Source organism: Myotis davidii, unplaced genomic scaffold (genome assembly GCF_000327345.1).
Source record: "Myotis davidii unplaced genomic scaffold, ASM32734v1 scaffold534, whole genome shotgun sequence".
NCBI classification, from domain to species: Eukaryota; Metazoa; Chordata; class Mammalia; order Chiroptera; family Vespertilionidae; genus Myotis; species Myotis davidii.
In genome coordinates this window covers 6,362,137-6,384,954 of record NW_006286678.1, presented here as the reverse complement: position 1 = coordinate 6,384,954, position 22,818 = coordinate 6,362,137, and the positions used below count along the sequence as shown (strand labels likewise).

The window sequence follows — 22,818 nt, the reverse complement described above, 5'->3', positions numbered from 1 at the left end:
ATAGCCTAGGAGAGGCAAAGCCATGAAGCAAGGCAGACAGATGCTAGTGCAGGGGTGGGTAAGCTTTTTGACTCGAGGGCCACAATGGGTTCTTAAACTGGACCGGAGGGCTGTAACAAAAGCATGGATGGAGTGTTTGTGTGAACTAATATAAATTCAAAGTAAACAGCATTACAGGGGAGTGTTTTTTTTTTTTTTTTTTTTTCAGTTTTATTCATTTGAAACGGGCCGGGTCTGGCCCGTGGGCCGTAGTTTGCCCACGGCTGGCCTAGTCCCCGCTGGCAAGTGGGCATCCCCCAAGGGCTCCTGGGCTGCCAGAGGGATGTCTGACTGCCAACTTAGGCCCAATCCCCCGGAGAGTGGGCCTAAGCCAGCAGGTGGTCATCCCCTGAGGGGTCCCAGACTGCAAGAGGGCATAGGCCGGGCTGAGGGACCCTCCGAGTGCACAAATTTTTGTGCACCGGGCCTCTAGTTTATATATAATAAACTAAACCCATTTTAAGCATAGTTATATGAAAACTTAACAAATATTTACTCATGTAACCACATCAATGGCAGAGAACATACTGTTTTCTAGAAAAAGAAAATAAAGGGCAGTGAAGCAAAGGGTTATCTTCACCAAAGGAGGAGAAAAAAAGGTGTGGAAGAAGAAAATACTCTCAATTAGAGAAGGCAGAGAGTTATGGAGAACTTTCAGAGTAAAGGGCTATGGGGCTAAATCAATAACACTAAAAAACAGTTTGGCATTATCTTTGAAATTGAGTCTTCATGTATCATATAATCCAGCAACTCAATCTGAGAAAAACTTTTGCAAATGTGCTTCAGGAGGCACATACAAAAATGTTCATAGCACTCTTCATAAGAGCCAAAAACTGAAATGACCTAATGTCCACTGACTGGAGAAGAGATAAATAAGTGTGGCATATTCAGATAATAAAATATTTTATAATAATGATAACAGAACAAATTAACATACCCTAAACAATTGATCAAATCTCAGAAGGAGAAAAATAAATCCCAGAAAATGATACACATTTCTTTAACGCTCAAAGCAAGCAAATCCAATGTATTACTCAGGGTAACGGTTACCCTCTAAGGCAGTGGTTCTCAACCTTCCTAATGCCGCAACCTTTAATACAGTTCCTCATGTTGTGGTGATCCCCAACCATAAAATTATTTTCGTTGCTACCTCATAACTGTAATGTTGCTACTCTTATGAATCGTAATGTAAATATCTGATATGCAGGATGTATTTTCATTGTTACAAATTGAACATAATTAAAGCATAGTGATTAATCACAAAAATAATATGTAATTATATATGTGTTTTCCGATGGCCTTAGGCAACCCGTGAAAGGGTTGTTTGACCCCCAAAGGGGTCATGCCCCACATGTTGAGAACTGCTGCTCTAGAGAGAGAGTACACGTGCACTCAATTACAGTTTATATATAAATCAATAAGTGTATGTTTTTAATATATTTTTATTGATTTCAGAGAGAAAGGGAGAGAGGGGAGAGAGATAGAAACATCAGCAATGAGAGAGAATCATTGATCAGCTGCCTCCTGCACAACCCCTACTAGAGATTGAGCCAGCATGTGCCTTGATCTGGAATCGAATCATGACCTGGTTCATAGGTTAATGCTCAACCACTGAGCCACACCAGCCGGGCTCAATTATATGTTTTAAATGAATATGCTGTTCCCGAAAATAAGGGACTACACAGGAAGATCAGCAGACATTAGAGCATATTAGTCACTCTAATTATTATTATATAAGTAGTATAAAATTACAAGGACTAAAATAGCTTCTGACTGCCAAGAAATATTTTATCCGAGTCCCTCTAAACCAGGGGTGGGGAAACTTTTTGACTCGAGGGCCACAATGGGTTCTTAAACTGGACCGGAGGGCCGGAACAAAAGCATGGATGGAGTGTTTGTGTGAACTAATATAAATTCAAAGTAAACATCATTACATAAAAGGGTACGGTCTTTTTTTTTTTAGTTTTATTCATTTCAAATGGGCCGGATCCGGCCTGCGGGCCGTAGTTTGCCCACGGCTGCTCTAAACTGTGACAATAACCACTTCTTTAAATATATAGAACAGCTTTATTGAGATATAATTCACATACCACACAATTCATCCATTTAAAGTGAATTCAATGGCTTTTAAGTATGTTCACATATTAAACCCCTAACCCATTTAGCCCTGGGCAACCACTAACAATAATCACTTTTTAAGATATTACTAACAAAATCCTTAGGTCCACTCTACTATAAGAAATGGGTACAGCCCTAGCCGGTCTGGCTCAGCAGATAGAGCGTCGGACTGTGGACTGAAGGGTCCCAGGTTCAATTCTGGTCAAGGGCATATGCCTGGGTTGCAGGATCCATCCCCAGTAAGGGGGTGTGCAGGAGGCAGCTGATCAATGATTTTCTCTCATCATTGATGTTTCTATCTCTTTCTCCCTCTCCATTCCTCTCTGAAATCAATTAAAAATATATATTTAAAAAAATAAATAAATAAATAATGGGTACAATACAAGCCCAATACTCTTAATCAATCTTCCTCAAAATGTTTCTGTATTCCATGTTAGGCATAAGGTCCCTAATTAACCCCTTCCCCAACAATTTTTTTGTTAAAAACGTTTCTTTTTCAGACTAATTTTTTTATTTTGGTTCTATATAGTATTTTTGATGCTGGTTATGAAAACAGTTTGTAACTCGTCTTCCTATAAACCATATTTTTTTACCATATTTTCTTAGTATACTCGTCGACAACTGAAAAAGAACATTTTGTGAAAACAAGTATATACGTTTCTGCCGGGGAAGGGGTTAAGAACACAAGAAATTCAGTATTACCAGTGGGAGATTAAAAGGTGAGTTATACAGTATATATGTTTCTCTCCAACAAGGAAATTTCAAACTCCAAGGATTATTCTATCTATAGACTACTGATCTCAACAGAACACAAGTGATACTCGACAACTGCTTAAAATAACAGCTGCGAAGGAATGAGAATATATGATACTTAACGGAATTCTTAAGGCTAGTTGTGGATTTTGGACACCAATCATGAATTACACACAAAAGTAGTTTTTAAGAGATTGGTTCTTTTTGTAACTAAAAAATGTTTCAAGTTTGTTTGCAGTTAAGTAGCTAATACTTGCAAGTACTGCAATTCTTTTCAAGAGCCCCATTATGAGGTTATTAAATTTCTAAATCTGGTAAAAATCAATCGCCTAAAAATAAACATTAAAAAATTGTTGAGCCTAGTTATCTTAAAACAGTGCAAGTATTTCTCTAAATATAAAGGTTTAATTTTGAAAGACTTCCCAGTAACAGGTGGTAAACAATATTAAGTTTGAATGCAGTACTTTGTTTTTAAAATCATGGTCTAATCCAATTGCAGTTATCATTTGCAGATTTTTGCCATTTTTGCAGATATAAAATATTTTCGACAAAATATATCTCACATGATCAACAATAAAAATATATTAAAAATATATCACATGTTTAGTTGGAAAAAATAACTATGACAATCAGTTTTTATAAATTACTTAGATGATACAGATTCTTTTACTCAGGGTTACATCCGTTTGGGAACAGTTGCCAAAATGGCATGAGGAATTGTTTCTAAAGGAGTAATGCTGAGAAAGCAACGAAGAATTAAAACTATAATTACATTCACTGGAATCTAAATTATTAATATGTAATTGTGCTACTTGATTAATCTTCTAAGACTTATGATAGATGTCATTTATCATCTTTTAAAAATGAAGATAAACCAAGACATAGATAATTCATTAAAAACAACTCTATGAATTTGTTTTAGAAAGTGAACAGATATCCATGTATTAGCTACATGATTCAATACCACTCATTTTATTGAATCAAATCACAACATAAGAAGGTAACTAATTTAAAAGACCATAATAGACACAGCTCCTCATTGCTGGTGAAATCTCAGCTAGAGTCTTTTTGGCTTGGATGCTGTGCAATATTATTAAGTGGGTACCTCCAGAATTCCAGTGTGACTTTAGTACACCTCACAATAAAACTGACAATGTTAGCCAAAACCGGTTTGGCTCAGTGGATAGAGCGTCGGCCTGCGGACTCAAGGGTCCCGGGTTCGATTCTGGTCAAGGGCATGTACCTGGGTTGTGGGCACATCCCCAGTGGGAGATGTGCAGGAGGCAGCTGATCGATGTTTCTCTCTCATCGATGTTTCTAACTATCTCTCTCCCTTCCTCTCTGTAAAAAATCAATAAAATATATTTTTAAAAAAACACTGACAATGTTAGGGATGTCTAGCAGCAAAACTATGCAGGAATCACTGTTAAAATGTCCCCATGATTGAGCTATTTATCAATAAGCACATTCATTACCTACCCACAAAATCTGCCCCTCCACCTTTCTGTTCCTTAGGGAGTAAAGTTGGGTGGGTGACAATACAATCACTAACTCAGAGCTAAACTGAGAAGCATCCTAGATTTCTTCCTCTCCCTTCCATTCCAAATCTAATCAAGTTCAATTTAATCTCTTAAATATTTGTCAAATTTCCCCTCTACTATCCTCATTACTACCACCTCAGCCTTGGTGGTTCAGCCCCAGTATCTTTGACCTTGATCATTATTACATGTCTCCTAACTGCTCTGCCTGCCTCCAGTTTTGCCCCCTCCAAACCATCCTCCACACTACAGAGCCAGATCATTCTTTTGAAAACATAGTATGACCATGCTGCTCCCTTATTTAAAAATTTTCAGTGGCATCCTGTCACCTCTCTAAAGGACAAAATCCTTAGCATGTCCCACAAAGCTTTCCAAAGTCTAGCCCTTTCATCTCTCTCTCTCCAGTTTAGTCAACTTCTTAGACAATTTTATTTCTGTGAGTTTATTTACATTGTACTCTTAAATGGCTTCCTCCCACTCACCAAACCTTACTTTATCTGTATACCTCTTACCCATTTATTAAAACACAATGATCTCCCGAGATATGGTTGGATGTCCCTTCTGTGTTCATATCATACTTTTTGCCTATCTCTTATCACTGCAGTTACATTCTGTAATAATTATCTATGAGTACGGCTATTTCTTCTACTAGAATATGATCTTCTTGTGGTCAAGGAATGTGTCTTATTAATCTTTTCATCCTCAGTACCTAAAACAATGTTTGGAAATAATAAACATTTCATAATTACTTAATAAATAAGTTAACAAATACCCCTATAATATTTTTTAAAATATACAAAAACACTTGATAACTATCCATAGTTATAGGTGGTAGGAACTTGTGTCAGGGTAATGTGATTGCTGAGGAAATCTGGCAGAGTTGGTGGTGCCTTGGCTCACTGCTCCTAGGCAACAAAATGAAACAAGGTTGTGTTACTCAAATAAATTGTTATGGACACAGCTATGGTCACAGTTACAAGAATTTTTCATCCAATCATTCAAGAAGTAGTTCTCGAGAGTCTTTTATGAGCTAGACCCTCTTCTAAACATTGAGGATATAGCAGTGAGCAAAACAGATAAGGTGACTGTCCTATTATTCTAGTGGGAGGAGATAATCAAATCTCAGCCCTGGCTGGTTTGGCTCAGTGGATAGAGCGTCAGCCTGAGGACTGAAGGGTCCCAGGTTCGGTTCCGGCCAAGGGCACATGCCGGGGTTGCGGGCTTGATCCCCAGTAGGGGGTGTGCAGGAGGCAGCAGATCAATGATTCTCTCTCATCATTGATGTTTCTATCTCTCTCCCCCTTTCCCTTCCTCTTTGAAATCAATAAAGAAATAAAATTAAAAAAAAGAAAAGAAAGATAATCTCAGATAGTGATAAGTACTATAAAAAAAAAAAAAGCAGTCCTAGCCCGTTTGGCTCAGTTGAGAGCAATGGCCTGCAGACTGAAGGGTCCCAGGTTTGATTCTGGTCAAGGGTACATGCCCGGGTTGTAGGCTTGATCCCCAGTAGGGGGTGTGCAGGAGGCAGCCGACCAATGGTTCTCTCTCATCATTGAGGCTTCTCTCTCTTCCTCTCCCTTCCTCCCTAAAACCAATGAAAATATATTAAAAAATAAAATAAAGCAAGGTGAAGGGTCTATTTCACATTGATCAGAAAGGTCTGATTCAGAGGGGAACATTTGAGGTGAAATCTGAAATAATATGGACTCATTTACATAAAGATCAGGAAGAACATTCCAGGAGAGCACATGGGCTTAAAGTGTAAATGAGCATGGCATGAGAAAGACCAATGTGGCTTTAGCAAGATGGAGAGTTGTATGATACGAGGACAGAAAGGTGGGGGCCAGATAATGAGGGTCCATTGGGCCATGGGTTTTCACTTTAAGTTAAAATCCAGACACCCTGGAAGTCATTGGAGGATTTTAAGTGGGGAAAGGACATGATCTTTAAAGATCACTCTGCCAGTTCTGCGGGGAATGGATTATGGAGGGTGGGCAAAGGAGGAAGATCATTTAGAAGCTACTGCAGTTAAACAGGCAAAAAATAATAGTGACTTGGAAAAGAATAATTGGGATATAAGTAAAATGCTAATTCAGTATCTGGTACATAAGCACTGAACAATAAAATGGTGTGAAAATTTAAAAAAAATAAAAAAATAAATAAAATGGTGTGAGGTAATAGAAAATATACATTGGTCTCTGCCCCTGGTTCCAGACCCAGGGCTCCTAGAACTTGGAGCATCTTTTGTTCTGAGGTCACTCTGGGTGGGCTCCTGGATGAGTGTTGGTGACCAGGAAGACCCAGCCATAATTAGAAGTTTGGAATTTTCAACCCTACCTCCCATTCTCCAGAGAACAGAAGGGTGGAAATGGAGTTAGTAATTGATCATGCCTATATGATGAAGCCTCCTTAAAAATTCCCGAAGTATGGTTTGGTGAGCTTCCAGATTGGTGAACACATCCACACTGCAATGTGACGCACCCCAACTCAAGGGGCACAGAAGCTCCTTTTTCAGGACCCTCCCAGACCTCACTCTATGTATCTCTTCATCTGTCCCCTTTATCATATCCTTTAATAAACTCGTAAATGTAATTTTAATGTTTCTCTGAGTTGTGTGAGTCACTCTAGCAAATTAATTGAACCTGAGGAAGGGGTCCTGAGAACCTCCAATTTGTAGCCAAATCTGACAAAAGTTGTGGGTAAATTGGGGATCTACTATTTGCAGTTGACATGTGGAGTGGGAACAGTGTTATGGGACTGAGTCCTTAACCCCTTCCCCAACAATTTTTTTGTTAAAAACGTTTCTTTTTCAGACTAATTTTTTTATTTTGGTTCTATATAGTATTTTTGATGCTGGTTATGAAAACAGTTGTAACTCGTCTTCCTATAAACCATATTTTTTTACCATATTTTCTTAGTATACTCGTCGACGACTGAAAAAGAACATTTTGTGAAAACGAGTATACACGTTTCTGCCGGGGAAGGGGTTTTAACCTGTGGGATCTGACACCATCTCCAGATAGACTGAGTTAAACTGCTGGACACCCATATGGTGTCACAGAGATTTGTTTGGTGGGGGAACCACCCCCCATTTGGTGACTAGAAATGTTAGAAGTGTTCTGTGTGAGTACTAAAGGAGACATACAGAAGGGAAAGAACTGAGGTTTTCCTCTACAAAGGAAAAGACACACAGGTGGAAAACAGTTTTTCCAGTCAAATGGTACCTATTATTAGTTTATGCCTATAGAAAATCTTATTTAGTAAAACATGAACATCAAAATCCTTAAGACAATAACTTAGGAAGTATACAATGACGACAACACAAGTATAAGAAATATAACTATGTTATTTATTTAACAAAATTTGTTGAGAATCTATTCTGCACAAATTATGAACGGGTTTGCTAAGTCAGCATGGGAAACTGAATTAATAGATCAATTAATCTGTAAGGGACCTGAGAAGAGCTCAACCTCTCACTTGACGAACAACAAAATTGCAGTCTACAGAAAGAAACTGCTGTTTCTATTGAAACTGCTATCCAAACTGGAACATGAGAGGATCATGCCCTAGTTGTCATTAACAACATAACACAAGCATTTTTAATGAAATGTTATATGGGCAGCACATTACTATACTAATGCTAAGAAGATGTAATATTTACATAAAGCCTCTGATATAGTACTTTTCATAGAGTAAGTGCTCAATAAACGGTAACTATTCCACCTGTATGGTCTTTGGGAGGCTGTGTGTGTGATGTCTGCCTGACATCAACTGTTTAACTTGATAGTAGAGCCACAGGAATTGGAACCTAACTCAACCCTTTTATTTTTTAAATGGAAAGAGAGGTTTAAAAGGGCTAAATGACTTGCAAAGCCAGCCAAGACCAAACTCTGAATCCCCAGTCTGGTTTCCATTACATGTCACAGATCTTCAGGTTGGTAGTGTTCAAACTTTTATAAGAAGGTAATAGGAACATAGCTGCTATACCTGACTTTTCAGTCCCTAATTAAAGTCTTCTTGAGCGATGATTTTAATATAAGAATCATCAACAATGCAGATTGGGTATATATTGTCTTAGGAGTTAACAATGAAACAGTTTTGATAATGCAATTCTATCATGGACACCTGAAGAATGACAGTTACCAGAGTAGCTGTTACATGCACTTAAGTAGAGAGACTACAAGCAGAAAATAAACCCACAGGAGAAAATGATCTAAAGCATTTTCTGAAACACACTTAAAATGTGACAACAGCTGTGGTTCACTAAGAAATTGAGACAAACTCTCTTGGCATATAGCAACAACAGAATGGTTTGTTTTAAGCCAAGACTAATAGGGAGGGAGTCTAATAAAAGCATTGGGAAATCAAGACTAAAAACCACAAATTTGGGCAGAGATGTAGCAAGTTTTCCCTTTCACAGAGTGGAAAGACCAATCTTGCGCTTTCAAAGCCTTTGCATATGAGATTGGGGTTTCCGCCCCCTACTCCCATAAAAAAAAAAAAATCTTTGTATGGGAGGGGGAAGGGGAATATGGCATAGAGGGGAACCCTCTCTCTGTGGTGAGTTAAACTCATTTCCTGCAAATTTTACTATAGCATATCTCGTTTTATTGCGTTGCGCTTTGTTGCGCTTCTTACAAACTGACGGCAAGACCCTCCACCAGCGAAGATGACTACTCGCTTTATTGCGGTACTCCTATTACGGTGGTCTGGGGCTCAGCCCGCAACATCGCCGAATTCTGTCTGTAAGGCTCTGTGAAAGACGCTTGCCTTGTCTCAAAGACCTCAGCATTACCAGGGAGAAGGAAGGAAAATGGGGTTCGCCGAAGTACGCAAATAAGCCATGGAGGAACAGAAGCGCTCTAAGACGGGGCTATGGGTTCAAAGGTAGGAGGACGTCTAGACTCAGAAAAGGCTTCATAGAAGCGAAGTTCGAGATAATGTCTGAAGAGGAGGCGAAGATATGGGGATGAAGGGTAAAGAGAGTGGGGGTGCGCTCGGGCAACCCGGAGAGACCAACTCAACCGCCCGCCGCTTCACGCGCTCGGCGGGCGTCCAGGCTCTCCCGCGGGGCAGTCGCCAGGGCTCCCAACCAGGTCTACCCCCGCCTCGTTCTCACAGCCCTTTCTCACCTCGAAGGCTTCCAACTTTCTCCACGGTCAGGCCTGTTTAAGGACAGAAGACGACGGGAGAGCCCCCAGGGTGGCGGCGAAGGTGCCTAGTCAACTCAAGAGCTGGAGGCAGCGGCCAGGCCGCATCCCCATGGTAACGCCGCCAAACTCGGGTTCGAACGCCCGCGCCCTTGCCCGGCGCTGGCAGTCCCGCATTGTCCTCCAATGGGCGTCCAGGGAACTCGCTGGCGTTAGCCGTCATCTCCTCTAGAAGACCAATCGGGGGTCGGAAAAGACAGTGGGCGTAACCTTCAGTTTCCGTCTTTCAACCAATCGTTCCACTTGAGAGAAGATCTCGCGACGTTCTAAGAGAGAGAAAGGCAGCTTTGAGGCGGGTCGAGAATTTTTCTCCTTCAAATCATTGGTCCCCCGAAGCGCAGTCGCGCTCCCCGATTGGTCGACGTACCACACCCTGGAGCCTCCGTCCCTCCTTCCTCCCTCTGCTTCGGGTGAGTAGCAGAACGGGCCGTGTGGGTTTACTTCTCTGCGGATCAGCTGAGGCTCCGGCTCAGCAACGGACTAATCTCGCGTAGCTGTAGGGTCAAAGGTGGACGCGCGCTCCTCCACCTGGGTTTAGGGCCCAGCGTCCCGATCGCGTTCTACCTTCCCCTTCCTGGGCCTCAGTTTTAATCTTGTTGTTAAACTTAAAACCTTGCCTCCTTCCCCAAAGAGATTTTATATTTTCTAATTGCTTCACTTATTTATTTATTTTTTAAATATATATTTTATTGATATTTTACAGAGAGGAAGGGAGAGGGATAAAGTTAGAAACATCTATGGGAGAGAAACATCGATCAACTGCCTTTGCACACTTCCTACTGGGGATGTGCCCGCAACCAAGGTACATGCCCTTGACCGGAATCGAACCTGGGACCTGTCAGTCCGCAGGCCGACGCTCTATCCACTGGGCCAAACCGGTTAGGGCTGCTTCATTTATTGAATGGAAAATATCGTGACAATTATAGCGGAAGTAAAGAAAGTCAAACGAGAGTCTCACTACCTAAAATACCATTTACTTTTTCTTTGTTCGGGCCTGGTTTGGGTCCTATGAACTTGTTAAACTTAGTATATATAAGTAAAGTAAAGTGAATGCAAGCCAACAGCCAAATGTAGACCACTAGTGCAGAGTTCAGGTAAAGAGCCACGATATTGGGAGTCAGACAGACCTGATTCTGAGTTACTACTCAGACACTTCTCTGAGTCATAGTTTCCTTTTTCTTCTTCTAAAAAAATGGTGGTAATGCCTCAGAGAGTTGTTGTGAAGATTAATTGAAATAATGAAGGTGAAGCACTTCGCACAATGCCGGGCAAGTAGTAACTCCTCAAAAAATAGTAGCTACTAACTTAATAGAAACAAAGAAATATACGAACCAATGGGACATTAGACTGACTGTAATTGAGTACCCAATTTAGCATAAAACTTGTTAAATAATAATTAAGGAAAGGATCCATTCTTCAAACGTGAAATTTCTTCATAGTACCTATATTGAGAGGGATTTATCTTGTGGGACCTTTTCACACTTTTTTTTCAATTGATTTCAGAGAGGAAGGGAAAAGGAGAGATAGAAATATCAATGATGGGAGAAAATCATTGATGGTCTGCCTCCTGCACACCCCCACCGGGCATTGGCCTCCACTCTGCAACCCCAGGCATTCCCCTCGACTGGGAATGGAACCATGACCTCCTGGTGTATAGGTTGATGCTCAGCCACTGAGGTACACTGGCCAGGCTTGTGGGACCTTTTACATGAGGAATATACATGGCGTGGTGAACAGTGTTCTCCAGCAATTTTGCAGAAAATATGAAAAGACTTTTAAAAAAAATATGTTTATTGATTTCAGAGAGAGGAGAAACATGGATCAGCTGCCTCCTGCACGTGCCCTACTGGGGATTAAGCCTGCAACCCAGGCATGTGCCCGGACTAGGAATCCAACTGTCAACCTCCTGATTTGGTGCGTGGGACGGTCCTTAACCAACTGAGCCACACCTGCCAAGCTGAAAAGCCATTTCTTTATTCATCTATCAATAAAAGCTAAGCGCGTGCCATTAAAACACCGTAAACCCTGGCTGGTGTGGCTCGGTTGGAGTGTCCTCCCATACACCCGAAGGTCACAGGTTTGATTCCTGGTCAGTAAGGTGCATAGGAGGGGAACTAATTGCTGTTTCTTACATCAATGTTTCTGTCTCTCCCCCTCTCTTTCCCCCTTAGGTCAAAAAAAGCATGTTCTTAGGTGAGGATTAAAAACACACACACACAACAACAACAAAAACAAAAAAGCTTTCTGGTGATCTTTTATGATACAGGGATAAGAGTGACACATATATTCAGTACTTCTAATGTGTCAGATCCTATGTATACATTATTTTGAATTACAACAATTGTGAAAAGTAGGAGTTATTCTCATCTTACAAATGAGAGAAAATGAGGCTTAGTGAAGTTAAATATTTTGCTCAAAGTAACACAGTTGTTTAAAGAGCTAGGTCTTTCTCACTGCAAAGACAGCCATGCTTTTCTGTGCTGTGCCATGCTATTTCAGACTGAAAGAGGATGAAAATGCTCGTAATAGCAGATGCACAGGCAGACTCACCCAAATGGAGTGAGGTGGGCTCCAGAGGTACCTACAGTGAGAGCAAAATTTTTCTCTAATGGAAATTTCCACCTTGGGAAATGAAGAGATGAGATCAGAGAATCACTGAACTCTAGACCCATGTCATTTTACCTTGTGGTTAGTCTTTAACACTTTAAGTGCAACTTGTCCCAAACAGAAATCATCAGCTTACGTTCTACTCCCTACTCTACCTACTTATCTTCTATAGTTACCCAAACCATACGTCCTCTCTCTCTCTCTCTCTCTCTCTCTCTCTCTCTCTCTCTCACACACACACACACACACACACACACACACACAATGAAACATCAAATCACGTTGATTTTCTCTTTGAGATATTTTTCAAATACATCCCTTCTCCTTTCTCACTGCCTCTGCCTTAATTTAACTCTATATCATTTGTCATCTGGACTGTTGGCAACGGGCTTGTAACTAATTGATCTTGCCTCTAATCTTCCCTTCTAATTCATTTCTACCTCCCTTGCAATTCATTTCCACCTTCATTGCTTCCAGACATGCTTCCAGAATGTCTTTGTAAAATGTCAGTCTGAACATATTATAGCCCTCATTGCTGTCAAAGGCTCCTCATTGCCTACAGAATATACACTAAGCTGTTTGGCAAGGGAATGCCATCTTGTGCTTGAGGGTCTTTGCCCTCACCCCTTTTACCTGGGTGCCCCTCACCCCCATCTTTATTTTTCTGGTCAACTCCTAGCCATTCCTTCAAAATCCTTATAGGGTACCCCTTTGACCTAAAGGTAATCACTCCTTTCTCTTTGCTATTTTTCCATCTTACATATACAGCTATGATGCCCAAAACACACTGGTAACGTCTGTTTAACTATCTTCCACTTTCACTAGGCTGAGAACCCCTAGAAAACAGGAGTTTTGTAGTATTCAGCTCCATATCTACTCTTCAATCCTGTTACATTGCCTGTCGCATGGGATACACTCAACAGATGTAAGATGAATAAACAAATCCCCTCAGGCTAATATTAAAATTCCCCATCCTTGCTTTCCCGAATTGTACAGCAGATGGCACTAATAGGCCACTGAACAGATTCCCTTCACTAGGAATGATTTTTGTCTCAACCTTGTCCGACTTTGTCCTCATCCTGGAAGCCAATATTCATGTCATTGCAGGTGAAATCTCCTTTTTCCTCCCTCAGCCAAATAGCAGAGATAGCAAGATGACTCAGCAGCTTGGTCTCTGAGATGAGAAAGTGGCAGATGTCCAGGGAAATGTTGAGGGAACATTTTCATTGTCTCAATTTCATCATGGTGGTTGGGGGCTTTCTTTTTTTAAAAAAAAATATATATATTTTATTGATTTTTTACAGAGAGGAAGGGAGAGAGATAGAGAGTTAGAAACATTGATGAGAGCGAGACATCGATCAGCTGCCTCCTGCACATCTCCTACTGGGGATGTGCCCGCAACCCAGGTACATGCCCTTGACCGGAATCGAACCTGGGACCTTTCAGTCCGCAGGCTGACGCTCTATCCACTGAGCCAAACCGGTTTCAGCTGGGGGCTTTCTTCTTTCCTGTTTTCTTTTTCTCTTTTTGCTGCTGTTGTTACAAGAGAGAACTTTATTCATAGATGGGTGGCTCGTTTCTGTCCACCCCTTTGGAAAGGGAGAAGGGCGTTGGAGAATCAAAGACCATGATGATGTGGAAAATAAGGGAAAGCTGAGCCGTCAGAGTTGCTTGTGGGCCAGCATAGTTGAGCCTCCTCACAGTGGAATGGTCTGGGCAAATTTTCTGGACACTCGCATCTTAAATTAGGTGCTTGTGTGCTTGTCCAAGGCTAGCATCAGGGTGTTCCCAACACTTGGTACTTGGAAACCCCCACACTACTGGGTATGGTTTTGAACATGTGGTTTTAGGTTCCTGTTTCCGAGGAAAAAGCAGAAGAGGCAAAGAAACCCTTATCCAGAGAGGCAAAGTTTAGGCACCTCTGGCTACACTACCCCTCCAGGGTTGTCTTTGGGCACCAGGCCCTTCATTCATATACCCTTCCAACTGAAACCTGTTCTGTAGAAAGGATTCCAGCCAGACATCTTAAAAATTCTCCATATGAATATAGATCAAAGACTGGGAATTTTGGAATTGGAAGTAATTTTTATAAGTCATTTGCATGTCCTCTGTCAGGGCCGTTTTTTGCCCCAAGCCCTGCTCTCTCGTGGTAAGGAGTGCTGTATGAGGAAAAAGAAGATAGCCTTTGGAGTTTGGCTTACTTGGATTCAAATCCCACCATTCACAGGTAGGTATGCCTTTGGGCGAGTATTTTAACCTTTTGAATCTCAGTTTCCCCATCATAAATTGAAGATAGTAATGCTTATCATGAAGACTTGTTTTGAGCATTAAAAAAGATACACGTAGCCCCGCTGGTGTGGCTTAGTTGTTGAGGGTCGACCTATGAACCAGGAGGTCATGGTTCAATTCCCGGTCAGGGCACATGCCCGGGTGGTGGGCTCCATTCCCAATGGGGAGTGTGGGGAAGGGCAGCTGATCAATGATTCTCTCTCATCATTGATGTTTCTATCTCCCTCTCCCTTCCTCTCTAAAGTCAATAAAAACATATTTTTTAAAAAAGATATAAAAAAAACAGGTGCAGTGTAATTGACATAGTGTAGATGCTTAATTGATAAGATGGTGGCATGAAACATTTTTACTAAGGGGATTTTAGGCTATGAAATACAAGTTGGGGGAGGATTTGGGGAGCTCTTTCTATACCTAAGGGTATATTTGAGGGCTTTGGGGTTGAGCTATGCTTGCAATAGCACTCTGATTAATTTGAAAACACGGACACACAGCACATCAGTATAGCCATTTACCTGTAAATTATTTTTTGGCACCTAAATCCTGAACCTCCTAGGTGTGAAGGAGTTATATATAGAGAGAGAAAGCCAAGGCACTTTTCCTTAGCTCCTGGAACCTCCGAATGACATCAAGGGGTGTTTTTTGGTTTTGTTCAGGTTATTTTAACCACCTAAGGCATTTTGCCACTTTTCTGAGGTGTGAATTGCCTGCTGTTGTCCTGGCCTGGCGTTCTCACCTCAGTGATGGCTGCAGGCATATTTGCATATTGGATGCTGTGTTCTTTAACCTCCTGAGATTTGAAATCATTTGAAGTGAGAGAGAGAGAGAAGCAGAGACAGAGAGAGACAGAGAGATGCTTTCAAACCCCAGGACAGTTTCAGCTTAGTGGACTCCAGAAAACCTCCAACAATACCTCCATTGACTTTTATGTAAATGGCACTCTTTAGAAAAACACTGGGCTATTTCCCAAATTCGCGAAACATTCCCTGAGCAGTTGTTTGAGTGAGGTGTGGAGAGAGTTCTGTTGAATCAGTGAACATCTGTTGAGGGCTGCTCTACTACGTCCCAAGGAGACGGAGCGCATGATGTGGCTCTTTCCTGCTAGAGCTAGAGATTTCCCTTACTAGGTTTGCATGCTTGTGGCTTTGTTCTGTGTCCACTTAGCTAAGCTGGAACTAGGTTTCCCAGGATTCCCTTCTGTATGGGTCCAGGTTAGGGTTGACTTTAAGAAAATTTTATTTGAGATTTGTAAAGCTGAAGTGAAGTAGCTACCAGTACACTGAAGGGGGCAGAGCAGGGTAACAGGCATGGTGGCAGTGCATAACCCTTGACACTGATGTGCGCATTGTTTATGCACAGCCACCGAGGCCTGCAGCTCCACAACTCCACTGAATCTCCTCCTTCAGCTACTCTGAGTCCTGGGCCAGGTGTACACGCAGCTCTGTGTGTGGCAAAGAGCTCCAGCTTCTGGAAGTCACCTGCATCAATGAACTTGCAGATGGTGAAAGGAAGTTGCAAGTTTCAGTTTGTCCTCAGGAGTTCCACTTGTCCTTTTAGTTCCTATTTGTTCTCACAGGTTCCAGTTTTCCTTGCTCTCCCCCACAGCCAGCTTTCCTTCCCCAGCTGCTGGCCTGCTGACCTATAGAGACTTCAGGCCCAACAGCAGATGCAGATGCGGCAGCACTGCATGGATTTCTCCCTCAACTCCCATCCAACTCCTTGAACAAGGTCTAATTTCTATACTAAATCCTTAATTTTCTGTTGCTCATAGTGTTTGGCTTCTCTCATCAAACCCTATAGTAGAAATTTATTCAAGCCATGTGAAAGGCCCAGAAGATGGGTGACATCTGAGTTGCTTCTGAAAGAATGAGCAGAAGGTAATGTGTATGGAGAAGGAGGGAGAAATTCCAGAGAAAAGCTGGCTCAAGCCAAGCAACTGAAAGGAAAAATAGGAGTCCTGCCTTTCTAGAACTGTCTCAGACTTCCTCCATGAGTCGAGAGCATAGATAGAAAGAGAACATCTAATCCTAGCTCTTAATCTTAGCTCTTCTGGTCTCATTGAGATGAACTGTTGGTAGGTCTGGGTTTTAGATGTTATCACTCCTGCGCATTGGTATCTACTGAGATACACTTTTGCTGGGGTTACCCTTAATACTCCTCTGAGTCCCCTCCCCATAGGAAAACATTGGCCTATTGGCCTGTTCCCCTCTCCTCGTTGGCTCCTCCATCTTTGTTTCCTGAGGCTGTGTTGGGATGGCAGTGGTGTGAGGAATGCTCTGGGGCTTCCTGTCCCAGGCAGGGAGGGTACTGTGCCTGTAGTCTTGGATTGCAGAGCTTATCTAGGGATTCTAACATTTATTCCATGGGAATCCACCCAAGGCAGGCATAAAGTGCCTTATATTTACTATAATCTACACTTATAACTTGCTAATACTTTCCAAGCATCTTGATGGGGCCTGGGGGAGAGGGGACAGGGAATGGGATCAGACACCTGTCTCTGCCTATACCTGGAACCTGTCATTTGAAACCTTTATTTCTGGTTTCCAGAATGGGGAAAGCTCTCAGCATAAATGTGGAGACCAGTGAAATAGAACACAATGCTGAATAAAACCCGCTTTCCATTTAAATGAATTTTTAAACTCAAACAGGATCACATTATACATACTATTCTAAAACATATATATTTTTTTAGTATGTCTGAAAATCTTTTTACAAGCAGCACATTGGCTCTACCTCATTTTTTTATGGCTTCATAATTTTCTTCCAAACTATAAAGGAAAGTCTATTCAGAAAGTGACAGGGGTAATAGAAGGGCCCTTGGAGCTTAGGAGAAAGAGGGAGAAAGACACACACCGTGAGGGATGAAAAAGGGAGGAGAGGTAGGGGTGTGCTCTGGAAAAGAGAGAGCTTACTCATAATTTTTATCATGTAGATATACTGTACTTTATTTCATTATTCCTTTATTGATGGATATTTGTTTTTGCCTTTTTTTCTTTTTGACATTTCAAACAAAGTTGTAATGAACATCCTTGTGTGTGCATTTTAAACATATATTTCTGTACGTCAGATGCCTAGAAATGGCATTTCTGGGTCTAAGGGAATATGCTATGTTTTGATATTCATAAGTAAATTGCCCTCCTGTGAGGATATGCTAATTTACTCTCTCACCAACAGTGTATTAGAGCATAGGACATTTTAGAAAGCCCTTTTGAGATTGTTTCCACTCCTTAAAACGCTCATTACAGGTTTGGAAAGGTCGCAGTGTTGGGCGTGTTTGGTTTTCTGGTAAGGAACTGCTGTTCCCTAGAGTAACATTACCATCTGTTGGCAGTCCTCAGAATTGCCCTGAAACAGGTTTTAGTTTGGACCTGATTTTTGTGCCTTTGATAGATGCAAGCTCATCTTGATTAAGCACCAACAAAGGCGCCATAGAGACCATCAGCTCCTACCCCAGCGACCCTCTCTGCAGTTAGCTCTGCTGTCTGTGAGTACCAGCTCTTTCTTTGGCCCTGGAATCTTGCAGGTGAGGCCCTGCTGACTCAGGCCTCATCCTGCATGGGACACTCTCCCAGGCCTTCGCTGCATTTGAGACACCTAGTTTTCTTTCAGTCCTGCCATCCCACCCCAGGACCTTTGTCTGTGCTGTTCCTTCCACCTGGAGCACGCCTCTCTCCTTCCCTTTGCCATCTTATCTTTTACTCAGCATTTACTTCTCTGTCAAACATCCCTTCTTCCAAGAATCCTTCTTTGATCCCTTAGACAAGGTCAGGTTGCCCATCATACATTTTTCTTTTGTAGGACATACTTTATTGGCAGTTATTTTTTAATTTGCTTAATTATTTAATTAAAGCCGTCCTCATCCACTAGAATATAAAACTACATGAGAGCAAAGGCCTAGAATAGTACTTAGTACATAGTAAGTACTCAACAAATATTTGTTGAATGAACAAATGACACAGATTTTTCTTAACAGGGTCTTAACATAAAACATCTTCCATATTGTTGTTACCTTGATTACATGTTCCCCTTCAGATGGTGATTTTTTTTCCAGTTCTGCAGATATTTCTACTGTTCTCCCTTCCTGTCTTTTGTTGTTGTTGACATACTTTTCTGAAATAGACAAAAAGACTACATGAAATGGAAAAGACTAAAAAGTTTAGTTTTTATTGTATTGCTTATTATAAAATTAGTAAATGTTCTCTGTAAATTTCCAAACAATACAGAAATACGTGGAGTAGAAAATGAAAGTCTCCTCATAACCTCATCCTCCAGAAAACACTATTGATGATGTGTCTACCCAGACATTGTTCTATGCAGATTGAAATTTATTTACATACCAGGCACTGTTCTGAAGCACTTTATAAAAGTTAAGTCAAGCAATCCTCACAGCAACCCTTGAGGCAGAACTATTATCATCTTGTCTTACAGGTGAGGAAACTGAGGCTTTCGAGGAAATTGCACAGTGAATAAGTAGCAGAGCCAGAACTTGAACCCAGGCTCTAGGTTCACTCTTGACCACCATGCTAGTTTCACCTCTGATGAGGTGGGAGACTTTTTACTAGGTGTGCCCTTTTTGAACTTCAAGTTTTAAACCATGTGAATGTATAACATTCTAAAACATGGATAAAACACTAAAAAAATCCATGACAAAAATGTGTACACCAAGCTACCTTTCCTAAGTGACCCCCTTTAAGCCATCAGATACCACAGTGTTGGGATCTCTTTGCTCCAGAAACTCAGGCTGGAGGCTGAGGAGAATGGGATTGTGGGTTTGATGAGAATATTGAACTGCATCTCTCCCATTCCCAGCATCTCTCCAGTCTCAGTGGGTTTTGCTTCCAAGGATCTCTAGTCTCTTAACACACATACCAGCCTGTGTTTTAGACTTGGAGGAATTAGGATAGAGCCACACTGACAGGGTAGGGCCAGTGTCCTGCAGTTAGACACCAAGGCCTATCTCTGATTCCTGGTTTCCCCCCATTGGCTCTTGGCATTCTGCTTTTTTCTGTAGGTGATGAGGTCACTGTTAGCTGGTCTGTGCTACTCCCCAGCACCAGAGTGCTGCTCCCCCAGAATGGATCTTCCTGCTTTGTGTAACTTCCCAATGTCCCCTTCTTCTTTATTAAGTTCTCAAATAGACCATGGCCCTGAGAGCATGTGGCTTGATCATCTTCCGAAGACGCCTCATTCCCAAGGTAGACAACGCTTCAATTGAGTTTCTATTGCTGCAGGCATCAGATGGCATTCATCACTGGACTCCTCCTAAAGGTACAAGTACCCAGAGGGTCCCAGCTTCAATTCCGGTCAAGGGCACATGCCCAGGTTGCGTGCAGGAGGCAACCAATCAATGATGCTCTCTCATCATTGATGTTTCTATCTCTCCCTCTCCCTTTCTGATATCAATTTTTTTAAAAAAAGAATGAATTTTAAAAAATTTGCACATTTGAGTTTCACTAAGGAAAAACAAGGTGACAAAATGGAAAGAAATGTTACAAATACTATTTATAGGAATAGCCACATTTGTCTCCTGATCTCCTATGTCACACTGAAAGATTTCAAAGGACCCCTCTGAATTGTGGGAGGCTTGGGCCTGGGGGAGAAGTTACCCTGTTAATGTTGATGGGCAGAATGCCGAATAGCTGATGTTGGGAAGGTGTGCTTAGAGACTCCCACACACTTCTGAGGGAAGGTAAGACATCCTGGGTCAGAGTCACTTCTGCCACCACCAGCACCCCTCTCACCTTCATCCTTTGATGCATTACCTACCTGTCTTTGTGTGCATGACTCCATATGAGGTGCCATACAGAGAAAATTCTCCAGAAGCCATGAGCTCAAATGGTCTTTAAGTACAAATTGCTGGTTGCTTTCTGTCGGAAGTTGTGCAGCGGCAGCTAACTCAGGGCAGTGCCACGAGGACCCTAGGAACGAGCAAGGCTAGAATATAGCCCTGTCTCCGAACCAAGAAGGGAACAGCTAGCAATTCCTGCTCCCCATGAGCTCCTAAACCAGGAGGCCCCCAGCAACTGCCGGAGCCATGTGTTGACAGAGGCTGCCAGACCCCCCCCACTCCTTCTTGGCTCTTCTGGGCAAACTGAGAATTTGCAGGAAGGGCCTAGCGGCAGAGCTGAGGGCTGCTCCCAGTCTGCGGAGCTTCAAGTTCTCCTACAACAGTTTCTTGGCAGCTGTCTGCTTGGGTTTAGGTCTTGCCAACAAATTTTCTTAGAACTGTTTCTCGGCTTGTCCTTAGTCTAAGTTCCCATCAGGACTTTCCCTATGAAACTGGAATCTGGTCTTGCTCAGTTAGAAAGATGAAAACAATTTGGAAAAGCCTTGATAGCTACTTGGAAACAGCTGCTGATGCTGAAGTGCATGGTTTTGAGCCTGTCTGTTGGCCTTGGGACTTCAGAGACCAACTGCAGACAGTGTTAACTCCTCACTGTGGACTGAGGCAAAGTGCTCACTCTCGGCTGGCTCCCATCTGCCAAGAAGGGACTGCCCCTCCTTGGGAACATCACTTTAAGCCTTAAAGTGTAAGGTCTCCAAGGGAAAGGTCTCCCTAAGAATATGGGATGAGGAAAACTCCAAAGAATAAGAAAGCAGACGTCTGAGGGAGGCCATCTCTCACCATCAAAGGAGCAGTATTCTAGACCAGACTTGCCAAGTACATGGTCTGTTTCACTCTCTGTAGAGAAGATGGGGTGAGGAGGAGGGGTTTCCCAGATACTGCAGAGCCAAACACTACCTGCCCTGCACCCCATTCCTAGGCGTGTTCGGATATTACCAATCTCTAGCCGTCCTTTAGCCTAGCAACAGCTAGAAAAGTCACCAAAGATCCCATCTTTAAATCATCTAACCTGGAAAATCCAGCTTTGTTGAAGATTATCTCCCCCTCCTCTTTCTGTTTTCTCCTAACCAGGCCATGTGGAACCCGGAGAAAATGAATTGGAAACAGCTCTGCGGGAGACTCAGGAGGAAGCAGGCCTAAAAGCAAGCCAGCTGACCATCATTGAGGGGTTCAGAAGGGAGCTCAATTATGTGGCCAGGGAGAAGCCTAAAACAGTCATCTACTGGCTGGCAGAGGTGAAGGACTATGACGCAGAGATCCGCCTCTCCCACGAGCACCAAGCTTACCGCTGGCTGGGGCTGGAGGAGGCCTGCCAGTTGGCTCAGTTCAAGGATTTGGAGGCATTACTCCAAGAAGGACACCAGTTTCTCTGCTCCACAGTGGCCTGAGCTGAAACAGTCACTTGCCTCAGTAGGATCCTTGAGGGCCTTTCTGAGATGAACCCACCTTCAGCTCCAGGGACGGTTGTGCTGGTCTGGCTCATCATAGCAAAGAACAGATAGGTTAGTAAATCAGCCCTGCACACTCAGAGGCGAGCAGGCAAAAATCTGAGCTGGGTGGAAAGGAAGGTAAAGGAGGAGTTTAAAAAAAAGTGCATCCTTGTACAAAATAAACCTTAAGCAACCTATCTGTCCTGTAAGCTGCTGTATTTATTTCTTGGATTCCTGCTCTTGGTGGGAGAAACACTAAAGTGAATTGGAGCTCTGGCCTTTGCCAGAAGGAATCCTGTGTCCATGCACTGTACCCCAGAGAAGCGAAGGGAGTGGGGCTCTCCTGCCTCTGGGACTCCAAGCACTCTCGCCCCATCTCCACTGAGACTTTTCTACCTGTAGTCGGATGGGATATGCACGTGAGTGGAACTAGAGCACAGGAATGAGGTCTGTTTGGCTCACTAATGTATCTCACCCGGCACCAGTCACATATGTTGTAGGTGCTCAGTACATTTTTTCTAAAATAGAGACCCAAGGAACTTGGGGACATAGCCCAGATCACAGCAGGGAGAAGAGGGACAGCCCCGGGCCACCACGTCAGTGACACATGTGCTCCAGCCTCTCGGCCCAGTCCTGCCTCCCAGAGTCAGCATGGGCCTTGTCAGCATGACTGAGGTCACTGGCAAGAAGCACGCCCAAGGGACTCCCCTGTGCCACCCAGCAGCCCTGTCAGTACACATTGTGCATTTGTGCCTGCAGCTGCCTTCTCCACCTTCAGCAATCCCTCATCATTGGTTTTTCTCTCTTCCCTCCTACTCCCTTTCTCCACAACTCAACTGTAAGACCCAGAGGCGCAAGAGTTGGGTCTCAGCCCTCTTTTCCCTTGCTACTAGGGCTCAAGGAATGTAGGGCAGGTGTTAGATCCTATAGCCCTTCCAGAAGCTGTTAGCAGCTGAATTCATGTGGATTTTATTAGAGGGTTGTTGCCCAAT

The 22,818-nt window shown here is 42.6% G+C and overlaps 2 protein-coding genes across 6 annotated transcripts in view; one reads left to right on the top strand and one right to left on the bottom strand.

Moving 5' to 3' along the window:
- The window catches only part of KIF24 (kinesin family member 24), a 63,157-nt gene extending 53,262 nt beyond the window's left edge, over positions 1 to 9,895 (bottom strand). The window contains exon 1 of the mRNA XM_006758574.2: positions 9,581 to 9,895. The gene's annotated coding sequence lies outside the window, so the exon portion shown is untranslated. The remainder of the gene's footprint in view (positions 1 to 9,580) is intronic.
- A 100-nt stretch (positions 9,896 to 9,995) lies between these two features.
- On the top strand, positions 9,996 to 22,031 carry NUDT2 (nudix hydrolase 2). Of its 5 annotated transcripts, XM_006758577.2 has the most exons (4): positions 9,996 to 10,068; positions 17,942 to 18,035; positions 19,679 to 19,819; positions 21,468 to 22,031. In XM_006758577.2, the coding sequence occupies exons 3-4, from the start codon at positions 19,693 to 19,695 to the stop codon at positions 21,782 to 21,784; spliced, it is 444 nt and encodes a 147-aa protein (XP_006758640.1). In that variant the 5' UTR covers positions 9,996 to 10,068; positions 17,942 to 18,035; positions 19,679 to 19,692; the 3' UTR covers positions 21,785 to 22,031. The 5 variants fall into 5 exon arrangements, with proteins under 5 accessions (XP_006758640.1, XP_006758638.1, XP_006758641.1 ...); XM_006758575.2 differs by lacking the exon at positions 17,942 to 18,035 and having other exon boundaries at positions 10,009 to 10,068; XM_006758578.2 differs by lacking the exons at positions 9,996 to 10,068; positions 17,942 to 18,035 and adding an exon at positions 10,082 to 10,166.
- Positions 22,032 to 22,818: the final 787 nt, after the last annotated feature.

Coding starts and splice junctions, on each gene's coding strand:
- NUDT2 (XM_006758577.2), top strand. CDS start 19,693: ATGGCCCTGAGAGCATGTGGCTTGATCATCTTCCGAAGACGCCTCATT. Junction 19,820..21,467: donor TCACTGGACTCCTCCTAAAG/GTACAAGTACCC, acceptor TCTCCTAACCAG/GCCATGTGGAACCCGGAGAA.